This window comes from Pinus tabuliformis, chromosome 2_2, assembly GCF_031772625.1.
Source record: "Pinus tabuliformis cultivar Carrire ecotype Pingquan chromosome 2_2, CPIR1, whole genome shotgun sequence".
NCBI lineage: Eukaryota > Viridiplantae > Streptophyta > Pinopsida > Pinales > Pinaceae > Pinus > Pinus tabuliformis.
Window position 1 is genome coordinate 870,919,597 of NC_142300.1, and position 15,919 is coordinate 870,935,515.

Sequence of the window (15,919 nt, forward strand, 5' to 3'; positions counted from 1 at the left end):
CATTACATTTCCTCAATGTCTAAAGAATGAAATCAAGATTGGTGTTAGTCTCACATTCAAAACCCTAGCTTTTCTCCTAAACCCTAATTTTTGCAAATAAGCTTCCCATTTCCCAAAAATACCTAATCAATACCCTATATCCCCTTTCAGAGACCTCTATCCCTACACCCATCGGACTCCCATCTACCTTTCCCTTTTCTTTTTTCCTTCCTAAACACTTGCATTCCCCTACCATTTACTTAGGGTTTCATAACAAAGACACCATGGCTAATGAAGGATATAGGCCACATAGTGAAGAACAGGGGCCAGACAGAGAGGGAAACATAGAGCAGAGAAGGCCACATAAAGGAGGGAAAATCCATAGGTTTGAGCCCACAGATCTCAAAGAGCTCCTAGCTTCTCCTATGACAGTGACATCCTTCAAATGGTTAGGGTGTTTTGAGTTTTGTGAGCAGGTCCAAGCAGTCCAGTACCACCCTGAGTTGACTAGGCTTTTCATAACCAAAATTCAAGATAACCAAGTCACTCTTGTAGGCATAACCTTCACATTGTCTGCTGCCATCATATTAGCTATCACTGCGATTCCAGAAGTTGGGGGAAAATGGTTCAAGTAGGGTGAAATAGAAGAACATTTTTATGAACCATACATCAAACCTAGGTACAGAAGTGAAAAAGAAGGCTATTTCCCTTTCTCATACCTCCTTGATAGATATGCACCTATGATGAGGATTATAATAAAGTACTTTTCATGTGAGGGTAGATTCTCTAGGGCCTATTCTTAACACATCCAGTTACTTATGCATTTCAATAGGGTTAAAATGCTCAATATACCCTACTATATTTTCAGGAGTGTTGAAAAGATCGTTTAAATTTCCCAAAAAAGAGAATACAAAGATCAAATGAAAAGCTTATTTCACCATTCCCTCATAAAGATCATAGTTCTTTATCACCTTAAAGAACTTAACATTACATGGAGTACAATTATAACTAACCCCATTTTCACTCAAGTTTCCACTCAAAATGTTCAAGGCATTCCATCATCATCTCATCCACCATCACCCCCATTATAACCATTCCATGGACCTATTCTTTCATCTGACAGGAAAGAGGATAGTGACAAAGAACAAAGTGATCAGGGTCAAAGCAACAAGCCTAGAGGGACTAATTTAGGTACTATGGTGCACACCTATCAGAGAGGAAATAGGCAAGTGTTTGCCCCACAGATTGTGGGAGGGGCCTTGCTCTCTTCATCAGCAAAGCAGGTACAGAAAGGAAAGGAAAAAATGGTTGAAACAGAAATGCAAAAACAGGAAGAAGACCCCCATGAAACTGAGCAAGATTTTGACTTAGTGGACTTAGATGAGGAATATGAAAAGGAAAACACCAAAATGATCCTCAAAGAGCAAGAAGCATTGATAGGTGAGTTGCAGGTGAAATTACAAAGAGCAAAATACATTATATCTTATTATGAACAGGAAAATAGGCAAATGGAGACCAAGCATGAGCTTATGGAAGTTGAGCTCATCAAACCTAAAAGGGAAGCTGAAAAGACTAAAATCGAACTTGAGGAAGCCTATGGTGACTATGGTGAGCCCATGGAGGAAAAAATGCCTAGGAGGAGGCCTAGGAATAGAGGCCTAAAGTGAGCTTTGGAGCTTGAAAGAGAAAAAGAAGCTCAACTTGCCAACCAACTCACCTTAAATGAACAATTTGGCATAATGGTGAATGAGAACCAGGAATATTGGCTTGAGAGGGCTAACACTCATCTTCAAGACCTGTTAGCTAAAGCTAATAGAGATACGAAGGTTCAAAGAAGAATGGCCAAATACTATGCCAAGAGAAACAAAATTACTAGAGCCAAGCTTGAAAGGGCTCATGCAAAAATTGAGGCCTTAACTCATTAGAAGGAGAAGGAAAATCTTGACCTATTGGTTGAGGCTTCACTCCATGCTTAGTCATATTTAACGTAAGCTATGTTAACCATTTTTGAAGACCTTAAACTCAGTTTTTTGCTTTTAGCATTTCCTATTTTCTTCAGGTAATTTTTGTATTAGTCCCTTGGTCAAACGCGCAATGCTGCACTTTTTTGGGGCATATTTTGGAGGAACGGCCACCATCATTGGATTCAAAAGACCATTTACACTCAAGAAAACCATGGTTCCAGATTTTAAATTCAAAACTACTAGGTCGGAAAGGAAAAAAACCACCTAAAAATCATGTTTCTGCCTATTTTCTGAGCCAGGCGCTGTGCATTTGAGAAATATTGGGAGATTGTAGTTTTGGAGGGGAAAATAAAGCTCAATTTGGAAACTAGGGTCATTTTTGGAAACTAGACACGATAAGCTTTCCAATGAGCTATGCTGAGCTAGATTTGGACATTAGGAAGGCAGTCAAAGTTCACCCTGAAGATGACGTTGCGCACTTCCTTCAGGTGCTGCGTGTTTGACACTGGCACTGCGCATTTGATAGGTAGCCAAATTTTTCACTATTTCTCTCAGAAAATACTTTTCACCTATGGGATTTTGATTTTTCATTGATGTAATTCATAATGATGATGTAATTAAAGTGTGTTTTTGTTACCTAGGGTAGATACATTAGATGAATGGCCTAAGTGGCATGTAATGAATTAGTTTGCTTCATATTAGGGATGAGTCAGTTTGACCACCCTAATCTTTAGTTATCAGTTTAGTCTTTTGTGCAATTGCTCCTCCTCTCATGGATTCGACCCCTGAGGCTAGGATTAGTTGTTTTGAGGCCTATATCATGTAGTTTCTCAGTCATTTTACAGGTTGGACTCAGTGTGGATGCTCAGAGCTTGATTGTACACCTTTGTAAGTAGTTTGGCAGAAAATTAATAAGAATTGTAGCTATTTTTATGGGATCCCTGTGGTATGGAGTTTTAGTAAAGTTTCTTCTTCTGTGATTATATGTTTATATGTTTTATGTATGCCATCCATCATTTCATTGCTTCTAGTTGAATGTTTTCAAGTTTGATAGGCAGAATTCATTGCATCAGTGCTCTGCCTTAGGAAACCATTCACCGTTTCATGTTTTCTGTAGTCCAGGAAGGATCCATGATTGTCACATGCCCTTCTTAGCTTCTCACCAGTCTTAAACATCTCAACTCATCAAGCCCTAGAGTGCTAAAGCTTATGCCTACCTTTCCCCATAGAACACCCTGCATTTCTGACCTAATTTCCCAGACCTAAATTTCCCAGCTCCTTCTGATCTGGAAAAACCTCTACAAAATCCAATTAAAACTTTCGAGGTACTATACCTAGCCTAAAATCCTCTACCTGATCCAGTCATCTTGACTGAGATCCTTATGGAGAGAGCCCTCTCCCGGCCTAGTAGGGCTAGCTACTTGGCTAAGCTTGGTTTGTGGTTACCCTGGCGTTGCCTCCCTTTAGCCTGAGGTCAATCTAGGTGATAAAAGATCTCCTGTGGAGAAATGTAGTTTGCATGCATGGGAAGAATGACTATCATGTTAATTTATTTTAGAAATATTATGCAATTACATACAAGATTATGTTAGCATCCCTTCGAAAGATTATGCATTTGCAAACAATGTTATGCTAGTCTTTTTTAGGAAATATTATGCATTTGCAAACAAGGTTATGCTAGGCTTTATTAGAAAAAATTATGCATTTGCATATAGAATGATGTTAGCTCTTCTTTTGAAAAGGTTACACATTTGCATGTGAGATTAGGTTAGTTTTGTTTTGAGAAAATATTATGTATTTGCATGCAGGAATAACAACTAGTATGAAAAGTTTATGTATTCGCATGAAAAGTCATATCTAGTGTGCTATATACCTTTAAAAAAATAAGTACAAAATAATGGTTATTATTTGGAAAAGAATGTGGACACAAGTGCATGTGGAATAACAATTAAAGTGTCATTTATCTATAGATGTGTTTGATAGTTATATGTTTTTATTAATGTGTGCACAGTGATGTTGAAGAAGACATGACAAGATACTAGTTTATATTTTATATATGTACACAAATAGATTTTGAAACATCACTGATAAGGATTGCTTATTGGTAGATTAATACTTTAACTAATCATGATATTAAAGTTATTGATAATAGAAATGATAGGGGGGGATGTTGACATATGCAAAGGATGGTTTATGTTTAACATTGTGACTGATAAAAGATCCATGCAGATTGAGCAATGCCAACTGCAAGATGACTCATTAATGAGAACAGCTAGGCCAAAAAGACATAGGGATTGATGATTCATGGGTAAATGATATCATGATGATTGTAATTACTTCTATTTAGATATGTTGTATTTAAATGATATTTATTTATAAGATTTTATAACAATGGTTAAGAGACAGTCTCCCTTGAAAGCCATTGAGTGAGGCGTGAACACCCTAACGAGCATTTAATAATAAAATTAAACGTTTGCTGGTTTTCACCCTAAGGGGTTTCCAATGTATATCAATGTTTCCATGATGTGTTTGTCCATTGTGCCATTCTTATGATTAGGTTTCCTTGAATGACATGTCATTTATATTATCAAGTATGTGATTAACTAATGTAGTTAAAGGAATCCAACAAGAAAGTTTATGTTAATACGCTACAATAGTGATTGTTAAAGATCATTCAACTTACTATTCCTTTATTAAAGTTACTTTATGTAATGATGAAGGTTCTATCTAATGGTAAATAAAGAATCTAGTATAGTAATTTGGAAAGTTATATGTGCATAAATTGTGTAAAAAAAATTAATCTTATGTGAGATTAGCTAAGGATGTTACACATATGTTTTGAAATATCACAATATTATTAAAAAAATAACAATATTTATTACTTTGAACTATTCTTCATAATTTGTTTTTGTTTTAAGATATTCATAAATTAATTCACTCATTATTATGTTTTAGTGAAAAATTCATAATATATTTGAATAAATTACTGTTATTATTAGTCCCTAGATTTGGGTGTTGATCACTATTAGTTTAGAATTGATGAATCTATGATATAATGTTTAACTTTGAAAAATAATTATTTATTTTTTAATATTATTGAAAAAATATTTTTCAAACATTTGATTAGACCATAATGTTCAAGGTATAGCTTTATGCCATGTAGATAAGTGCCTCAGATTTCTTTGTCATAATTTCTAGATATAGTTGCAATATTATCCTTGAAAATAAGATATACTCACATAAATAACCTATATGGCCCACCATAATTTAAGCAAGTATTTCCATAAAAAATGAATAGAAATACAATGGAAATAAATATAGTTACTATTAATAATTCTTTAATATATAAGAGTAAAAGTGTAAATATGTCAACTTAGTAGTAATTACTACCCACCAAAAATTTATACAATATATCAATTTGCAATATATATATATATATATATATATATAATTTATTTTATTTATAAGATTATATTTTAAACTGCTTTTTATAAAACTAACATTAACATACATATATATATATATATATATATAATTTTATTTTATTTTATTTTATAAGATTATATTTTAAACTTAATATATTGCTTAATATATTGCTACAATACTGACTTTCATAGCCTTTTACAATGTCAAAATTATAATGAGCTCCGGAGGCTTCTATCCAAGCTTTTTGAGCATAGGAATAAAATCTTAAATCAAAATAGATAATTTGTTTCTTTAGGTCAGATAGACCATTATTTGGTCTCATTGGACGTTAACCACCACCATTATCATCATCATAAGTAACTAATTTTATTACTATATATATTTCATATTTCATATGAGATATCTTTTAAAGTGAACATATGAGATATCTTTTAAAGTGAAAGAGAATACTTAGTGCATTATACAAATGATGTCGAGTGATATTACCAGTGCAATTTATTTTATAAGATTATTTTCAGAACTTACTATATTTTGGTTATATATATATGAGAGAGATATCTTTCCAAACAAAAGAGAATACCACTTAGTGCATGGACTGCACGGATAAAATATTTATCCTGTGCGTTGGGAAGTAGGTCGTTCGTTTCTAAACCGAAATAGAATACCGCGTAGTACATGGACTACACTGATAAAATATTTATGATCAGCCTTGTGAAATAGGTTGATTGTGTAATAGTGGTGTAACCATAGTTGAAGATACACATTTACATTATAAACGTTACACCCTAAGGTCGAAACCTCAGATTAAACCACTAATATACACAAGTAGCTTAATTATGTTAATAATATAATAGATTAAACCTCAGATATTATGTGATTACATCATGACTTCTGGTGGAGACAACGTGATTATTCCTAAGTGACATAATTATATCAAAAATGCAAGAAATTAATATGTGATAAGAGATTAACTTCTTCATCTATTTCGGTTGAGAAACACAGTAGGAATATAGCTAAGCATTTAGCACTTGATAGCTTCAATATATAGCTATGCATTTAGCACTTGATAGCTTCAATAACTTTAGTTAAGTTGCCCTTCCTCCCCACGATTTTAGAGAGAGAAAAACCAGCTGCTTTGAGCAGTTCATTCCATTGTTTTAGCACTTGATAGCTTCAATAACTTTAGTTAAGTTGCCCTTCCTCCCCACGATTTTAGAGAGAGAAAAACTAGCTGCTTTGAGCAGTTCATTCCATTGTTTTCGGGTCCTCTCTCTACCTCCCGGTGAAAGATTCAACATCAGAGCATCGAGAACACTGGCAGATCCCATCATGTCAGAACCTTCAGTTAAATCCAAGACAGCCTCTGCTATTATCAATTTTCCTTTGTCAGGAACCGCCTGGTAGCAGTTGTTCAGTAGCTTGATGCAGTCTTGGTCGTCCCAGATATGTAGAAAATTCTTTAATTGACAAATCCACAATAAACTTATAATTAAATAAAGTACTAATGTATTGCATAGAAATATTATCAAATAATTAACGTAGAAACAAAATCCATCACAACCCCGAACAGTATTACTCACCTTTATAAAAATCGCATCTGCAGAGGGTGCGGTCTCAAACAGGCTTCCGCTAATGTGTTGTACACCTGAGTGAATAAGAAGAGGATCAACGAATATATATATAAGGAACACCGTATCCTCCTCCTAATGATAATAATGAGGAGGAGGGGGTTGATTTAGATATAAATATTTATATACATTCATATAATAATAAGTGGGAAAACTAATATTTATGGGCTTCCACTAAATATGAGGCAGCGAAAGGGAATTAGAAATACCGGGAGACTTGGTGCAGTTGCGATAACTTGAGGAAGATCAAAATTGATTGCGCGGATATGAGGGTACGCATCAATTATCAGACTCAACGCTTCCCCGTGCCCTCCGCCCAAGTCGACCAGTGTGTTGATGTCTTTGAAACCATCATAAACAGCTAAGATCTCTGCCATAGTGGCCTTTGTGACGGATACCATGCCTGCGTTGAAGATGGCGTTGAACTCTGGATTGCTGGCTGTGAAATTCCAGAATTCTTGACCATTGCCACTGGAATTCTTGAAATTATCGCCGCCATGAAGCACACGTTCGTGAATATGGTCCCAGGCGGTCACGTAAACTGGGTGTGTCTGCAAAAGAACGAAGGGAACTAGGCTTCGCGAACTAATATCCTGGGAGATGAAGTAGGTTTTGGCGAGATTGGTAAGGGCGTATTTCATGTTCATGGGCGCATTAATTTCCTCCGTTGGCTTGATCGCCCGCAAGATTCCCATTGTGGAAAGGTACGTAAGAATGCGGGAAAGAGCGTCCAGGTCGGGAGCTTCAGAGGGGAGTTGGGCGGCGATCTGGTGGATGGAGAGAGCAACATCATGGCCGGCTTTCCAGATAATGTCAGGGATTTTAAGACGAAGGGCACATTTTAGGAGAAAGGGGTTTACTATGGAGAATGCCATGCTTAGGGCCGAACCCTGGAGCACCTCTTCGCCCTCCACTGCTTTAATATCCATATCGCAAACCTCTAGCAGACCTTCCTTGTCCACGGTTTGGATATCCAATATTCCTTTCACTTACCTGGCGGGAGACGTGTAATGCAAACGAACAGGGATGGCAAATATATATTAGGGTGGTGGCATCGTGTAATCTTCTGCGTCGCACATTGGATTGTGGTTCAAAATTCAAGTGATTATTGAACACCGTTACTCAATTTAAAATGAAGGTGACGATTTAGTATTTAAAATGACATCATAATGACATCATTATTTATGACATGTTTATGACATCTATATGACAAACTAAAACAGTGGACCACTAAAAATTTATCTGGAAATTTATCTCGATTTTAGCATTAAAAATTCGAACTTATACATCTTACAAAGCAGTTGTCTATAACACGACTTTTTGAAAGTTTTTTTGGCGGGTTTTTTCGGTCGAAATCCGCTAAATTCGAACTTATACATCTTACAAAGCAGTTGTCTATAACACGACTTTTTGAAAGTTTTTTTGGCGGGTTTTTTCGGTCGAAATCCGGCAGGAATTTATTGGAATCGCAAGTTTGATAGCTAGTTTATGCACAATGAAAGCGTCCCAGGGGTTTTCCACGGTGCTGAATCCAAATATGCAGTTAAAAAACCATTGTAATTGCAACAAATCAAGATTTAACCTCAATTTCTTCGGCTGTATTCCATCACCGAAATCTCCAAAAAGTCGCATTATAGACAACTCCTCTTACAAATACTTAAATATATATATAATTTTTTATAAATTTAAATAAATAATCATTATATTGAAAATTTTAATGAAAATATAAAATTTATATAAATTGATTTTTTTCCAAAATAGAAGTTACTGTTTTTATGTTTTATATAAGAGTTATTGATTTGCAACCAATTTACTATTTTATAATTTTTTATAAAATAAGAATGATCTTTTTCTTAATTACAATTTGTCATTTTATAAAATTTTCTAACATAGAAATTATTATTTTTTTTATTTTCTCTCTCTATATATATTTATTTTTTTCCAATAAGAATTATCAATTTGGTAAGATAGAAATTAAGGATTTTATTTTTTTTCCTATAAAAATCGGCAATTTTTTCCAATAAGAAATACCAACTTGCTTAATTCATTATGTGATTATAGAGGCTTGAATACAACAAATACCAATTTGCTAATTCTTATAAGAAAATTTATAAAAGGTAATTGATTTTAGCATTAGCTTTGCTTTTCTATATTATTTCAATTTTCCACTAGGGTTGCCCAGTTCCAAACTTGTTCTTATATATTTAGTCAACCATGTAGATTTGTATATATCAAACTTCAGATCTATTTATGGTATACCTTGCATATGGCCATTGTTAGTGGTGACTTTGACAAAAATGTAGCACCGTACCGAATTGGAATTTTCCAAATTAATCGCCGATACCAACTTGGTAACTATGGTTTTTAGTGCGAGTTATCACGAATTTGATGGTAATTTCTGCACAATCCAAAAAGGTTTTTCAGGGTATTGAATTTATATACAATGAAAAAATCAATTTAAATAACAGAAATAAAAATTTTACCTCAATTTTTTTAAGTCACAACACCCAAAAATCCAAAAATCACACTAAATACAACTCCCAAATTTATTAATATTTTAGACTCTAAAATACAACTCCCAAATTTATTAGTATTTTAAACTCTAAAATACAACTCCCAAATTTATTAGTATTTTAAACTCTAACTTCGATGCCATAACTCGAACATTGAAAATTCGAGTAGCGAAAACCATGAATGAATTTCCGCCCCATATCATGAACAAATTCAACCCAAACTTGTCTTTCAGGTTGTTCGGATTTTGTCGATATACTAAGCACTCATTGAAAGTCTATTAATATTGAAAACCGTAGCTTGAAATATATGTATAACCAAGTATTTTCTCGAAGCATTCAAAGTCATTGAAAGTTCATTAATGTTGAAAACCGTGGCTTGAAATATATGTATTAACCAAGTATTTTCTCCGAGCACTAAAAGTCATTGAAAATCAATATCGAAAACAGTGACTTGAAATATATGTATCAATAAAATAACCAAGTTTATTAATGTTGAAAACAGTGGCGCGTAATATATGGAGTTGTCTATAATGTGATTTTTTGGAGATTCTGGTGATGGAATCCGGCGGAAGAAATTGAGGTTAAATTTTGATTTGTTGCAGTTAAAATGGTTTTTTAACTGCATATTTGGATTCACCACCTGAAAAACCCCTGGGACGCTTTTATTATGCAGAAACTAGCTATCAAACTTGTGATTCCAATAAATTCTTGCCGAATTTAGACCGAAAAAACCCGCCAAAAAAAACTTTCAAAAAATCGCGTTATACTTTCAAAAAATCGCGTTATAAACAATTGGTTAATATATGTATTAACCAAGTATTTTCTCCGAGCACTGAAAGTCATTGAAAATAAATATTGAAAACAGTGACTTGAAATATATGTATCAATAAAATAACCAAGTGAAATCAATATTGAAAACCGTGACGTAGAAATATATTTATCAATAAAATAACCAAGTGATATATAAAATAAAATGAAATATATATATCAATAAAATAACCAAGTTTATAAAATTGAAAAAAAAATGATAAAAGAATATTAGAAATAGGAAGACAATTAGAATAGAAAGTCAGGTGTTTGGTTAAGGTAACTTTCGAAATTTAGGTATTAAAAATCTAGTCATATAAAGTGTGGTAGGTGAGATTTTGATAGTTATTAATTTTTATTAAATTTGATATGGGTGATTACAATTGGTCATGGTCAAGAATAATACTCAAAAAAATCTAATTTATAATTTAATATCTAAAAATATCTTAATAAACACCTCATCACAATGTTGGGCGAGTTTCATCCATTCCTTGCTCTCGGAAGCGCAAGACCTTCGGACCTTTCTTTACTCAACCTTTCAAGCTTACCTACTAGTAGCTTCTGCGGAGAATTGATAGCCCGAGCAAGGAAAAAAGCCCATGTTGAACCACTCTCCCGGCGGTACTCTCATCGACTTTAGTCGGTCGGTCGGTTCTCTATCAATCATTCTCCTTTCAATGCCCTTCTCCGGGTGACTTGAGCTCTTAAGTGAGTGCCGGGAAACCACAGTTGTTAATACGTATATAATATACTATACTTATCCTCTCCTATCGAATCTAATAAACAATATTTAATCTAATTCATATTTATAAATTTAATTTTATATATTTAAACTATATCAATTTTAACTTTATTTTTATTTTTAAGTATTTAAATTATAATATTATTATTAATAAAATATTATAATTAAAATTTTAAAAAATGAATCCTTTTATATTTTTATACAAAATTTGATATTATAACTTATCTAATAATAAATGTTAAATTTAGTATTTTATTTTGTGTATTTAAACTAATAAATTCACAATTTTAATAAAAATTATAAATTCTGATTTTAAAAAAATAAATTACATAATAATAAATGTTAAAATTTAGTATTTTATTTTGTATATATAAACTAATAAATTCATTTTTCTAATAAAATTTATAAATTATGAATTTTTAAAAATAAAATGAATATTTTTTTTAATTTTTTTTTAATTAAATATAAATACAATATAAAAAGATATATTTATAAAATTAAAGTTAAAATTTTAAAGTATATTTTATATTTTATATAAATAAAATTAAGTTATTATAAGAAGGTCATCAACTCTACTCTAGAAAATCAAAAGTATCTCTCTATTTTAATTAGTTCAAAGAAAAAAATTAATATAGCAAAGATTAGAACTAATTCTCACGAGCTCCATAGTGAAACAGTTAGTTGGACAGTTCCTAAAATGCCATGGATGGAAAAGATATAAGAACATGGAGGATGAAAACCACTTCCTCTTAGAGTGTTCCTAAAACGCCATGGATGGAAAAGATATAGGAACATGGAGGATGAAAACCACTTCCTCTTAGAGTGCCCCCCGTACAACCACATTAGATCTCAGTTTCACAATCTTTGTATTGACCTTCCTAGTCTTTTACAATGTCAAAATTATAGTGAGCTCGGGAGGCTTCTCTCCAAGCTTTTTGAGCATAGGAATAAAATCTTAAATAAAAATAAATAATTTGTTTCTTTAGGTCCAATAGACCAATGTTTGGTCTTAGTGCACATTAACTACCATCATCATCATCATTAAATATATGTTTACATATAGCTGACCCCATATGTAGGATTAATAGAGATAATATGACATCATTTCATTCATTTTATAGTGGTCAACACAATAAGTAAAAAGCATAATATTTCATATAAATTAAGTTTGACACACTTATTGCTCTCTTAGAAAGTTATGTAAGGCAGAAAGCATAATATTTCCTATAAAATACGTTTGACACACTTATTGCTCTCTTAGAAAGCTATGTAAGTGTATAGCCCTACCAAATATTTAAAATCTAAACATTATTTTAAAAAGTTTTAGGTATGAACTTTGCACACTACTATATAATGATAAAACCACTTTTCAAGTTAATTTCTTCGAAATTTTGATTCTAAAATAAAGAAAACAAACCATATAAATCTAAATTAATAATAAACTCATTTACATCACTAGTAAAAATATCACAGCTAAACTCCTAAATAAAATATATTAAATTCATATTACACTATTTAAATGTTATAAAATTATTATCTCATTTATTTATAAAATTATTTATTTATTTAAATATTTATTTATTTATAAAATTATTTATTTATCACATTAATTAATTTATTATTTATTTATTTATTTACGTATTTACTTATTTATTTACTTATTTACTTACTTATTTACTTATTTATTTATAAACCTATTTATTTGTTGAATTGAGGCTTCTGTGATCCATATCAAATTTATGAGAGATTTTTTGGCGTAAATCACATGAAATTTCATTTGTGACGCATTTCGAACCAACCAGTGTGGTTCATCGTCAGGACAAGTTGAAGAATCAGATCCAGCTTCACATGTTAAATAATCAGAGCAGAACCTCCAACAGCTATATTAACGACTAAATTTGACTAAGAAACGGTTAGTTGGACTGGACCTGGGGCATAACCATACTTAATTAAAAAGTTAATTTAACTGAAAATTAAAATTTGTAAGTAGAACTTCGACGTAAATCACATAAGGAGAGACATTTGTCCACGCGTTTCGAACCAACTAGTGTGGCTCATCGTCAGGACAAGTTGAAGAAACAGATCCAGCTATGCATGCTAAATAGTCTGAGCAGAGCCTCCAACGGCTATCTTAACCAACGGCTAATTTTGACTTAGGGACAGCAGTCAAAAAGTCAAAATGATAATTAAGGGGAGTTATTTAGATTAAATAAAAGAAATAATTATATATATTGATTCTGTTATTAGTTTAATAAGAATAGTGACTTCTATGGGAATTAGTTAGAATTAAGGACCTGAATTTTATATATATATATATATATATATATATATATATATATATAGATATATATATATATATATAGATATATATATATATATATATATATATATATATAGATATATATATATATATATATAGATATATATATATATATATATATATATATATATATATATATATATATATATATATATATATATATATGGTAGTTAGTTATAATAACTATATATAAATATATATATATATAAATAAAAATAATAAAAGTTAGTTGAAAAATAAAATTAAGGGGGAAAGGTCAAAATATAAATATATATATATAAGGTAGGCTAGTTAGTTAAAATAACTAGAAACTTTTTAAAAAATAATTTTATATGGTGATAACTTATTGGTTGGTCAAAATTTTATATAGAATTAATGGAAATTAGTTAGATAAAGGACCTTACTTTCATAAATATATTTATAAGGTAATTTAAGGTGATAGATGGTTATAGTAATTATATAGTCCTAATCTGCTAAAATAAGATGGATAACTAACTAAAAATAAAACTGACTAAAACTAATTAAGAACGTGAAAAAAAATAAAAAATAAAAATAAAATAATAATAATAATAATTAATTAATTAATTAATTAATAATAATAATATATAATAGTTACGATCATATTTATATAATAGTTATGATCAAATTAATATCTATCAGGAAGAAGTAAAAAGCAAGAGCGCCTAACATAAAAAAGAAGGAGAAGGACCGGAAAAGGCCTAAAACAATAAGGACAAACCCTAACGAAAGCAAAGAAGATGAAAAAGGAGGGAGGAAGAGAAATACTAGGAAGAAAGGGCGGGTATGCAACATCTACTGATCTTTCAGCCGTCATCTCTATTGAGATTGATTGGCCTTCTTTCAATCTCAATAGCTTCCCTGAATTTACGATGATGGAACTGAGCAACTTTGGCGACAACCTTGGCCTCCTCTATACACACCTGATGCTTGGTCTTCTCAACATGCTCTGCCAATGCTGAAGATTTGGATCTCCCATGTCCTAGGTCGGCTGCATGTTCGCTGATCCTCTAATGGATGGAGCGCCCTGTTTCCCCAATATAGGGGGTCCCACAAGAACAAGGGATCAAGTAGACACCCTTCATGTCCTTAAGGTTCATGGGATCTTTCACCGATCGGAGGGAATTGCGGATGGTGCTGAGAGGCCTAAAGGTTGAGGGAATCTCATACCTCTTAAGGATCCGAGCAATCTTGTCCGTGGTTCCTTGGACATAGGGAAGATGTACACCTAGACGACGCTCTTTAGGCTCTTTCTTAATTAATGCATTTTCAGAGGCTTTACGGAAAGCCTTCTGACCTAGGTGCCTACTATATCCATTTTCCACAAAGACATCAAGGAGATGGGATCTCTCCTTATCAAAACTCTCACTATCAGAAATCCTAAGGGCATTAGTAGCGAGGGTGTTAAGAACACCCATCTTCTGAGCAGGGAAATGATGGGAATCTACATGAAGATACTGCTCAGTATGCGTTTTCTTTCGGAACACAGAGTGGGAGAGATAGCCATCCTTATTCTTGGATATAAGAATATCCAGGAAAGGGAGGCAACCATTAACCTCTTTTTCCATGGTGAACTTAATGGCAGAGGACTGGTTGTTGACGTGATTAAAGAAGTGTTCCAGCTCCTCTGGGCCATGGGACCAAATGACATTAGTGTCATCTACATACCTTTTCCAAATCTTGGGAAGGAGACGAGCCGAGGCTAAAGCTTTGGCTTCGAAATCTTCCATAAAAAGATTTGCAACAATAGGGGAAAGAGGGGAACCCATGGCAACACCACAAGTCTATTCAAAGAACTCACCCTCGAAACAGAAGAAAGTGGAAGTGAGACAGATCTCCACCAGATGTGCAGTATCGGGATCTGTTAGGCGAAAGATCACTTCCAAGGCCTCCTTTATAGGGATGCAAGTATAAAGGGAGACCGCATCAAAGTTGACGAGAATGTCCTCAGGGTTAAGCTTAATATCCTTAAGCTCCTTAACAAAGGATGCAGAGTCTTTCACGAAGGAATTAGTGCGGCCAACCAGGGGCTTAAGTTTGAGGGCAAGGAACTTAGCTAGAAGATAGGTTGGACCACCAATGGTGTTGACGATAGGCCTCAGAGGAGCCCCTTCCTTGTGAATCTTCGGTAACCCATAGATCCTAGGAGCAATGGGATTGCTTTCAATGAGCTTGTGGCACAAGGAACTCACCGAGTTATTCGATTTGATGGCGAGAGCCACTGTCCTAGAAATCTTCTTCAGAGGGTTCTTGGGCAGTTTTTTATAACTGCCACTATTGTGAAGATGATCTAACATCTTCCTACGGTAATCATCCTTGTTAAGGATGACCGTAGCTCCTCCTTTGTCTGCCTTCAGAACTACAATATCTTTGTTCTGATTCAAGGATTTTAGGGCAGAGAATTCCTCATTGCTGAGGTTCTTCCGAGGGGGCTTAGCCTTTCTAAGGACGACAGCACAATCCTGCCTAATAGTGTCCTTGATCTTATCCGGAAGATCTCTAATCCGTACTCCACGTCACAA

The 15,919-nt window shown here is 33.0% G+C and overlaps 1 protein-coding gene across 1 annotated transcript; it reads right to left on the reverse strand.

Annotated features, from left to right (window-relative positions):
- Positions 1 to 6,212: 6,212 nt before the first annotated feature.
- LOC149195753 (caffeic acid 3-O-methyltransferase-like) lies at positions 6,213 to 8,002 on the reverse strand. The gene is made up of 3 exons (XM_089408785.1): positions 7,209 to 8,002; positions 6,950 to 7,017; positions 6,213 to 6,826 (listed from the first exon to the last, which is right to left on the reverse strand). The coding sequence occupies exons 1-3, from the start codon at positions 7,924 to 7,926 to the stop codon at positions 6,527 to 6,529; spliced, it is 1,086 nt and encodes a 361-aa protein (XP_089264911.1). The 5' UTR covers positions 7,927 to 8,002; the 3' UTR covers positions 6,213 to 6,526.
- Between the last annotated feature and the right edge of the window lie 7,917 nt (positions 8,003 to 15,919).

Excerpts from the sequence above, each read along its gene's own strand:
- LOC149195753 (XM_089408785.1), bottom strand. The coding sequence starts at position 7,926 with ATGGATATTAAAGCAGTGGAGGGCGAAGAGGTGCTCCAGGGTTCGGCC. Across the intron at positions 7,018-7,208 it reads CGCAACTGCACCAAGTCTCC|CAGGTGTACAACACATTAGC; the intron begins CGGTATTTCTAA and ends TTCTTATTCACT. Across the intron at positions 6,827-6,949 it reads CAGATGCGATTTTTATAAAG|AATTTTCTACATATCTGGGA; the intron begins GTGAGTAATACT and ends TGTCAATTAAAG.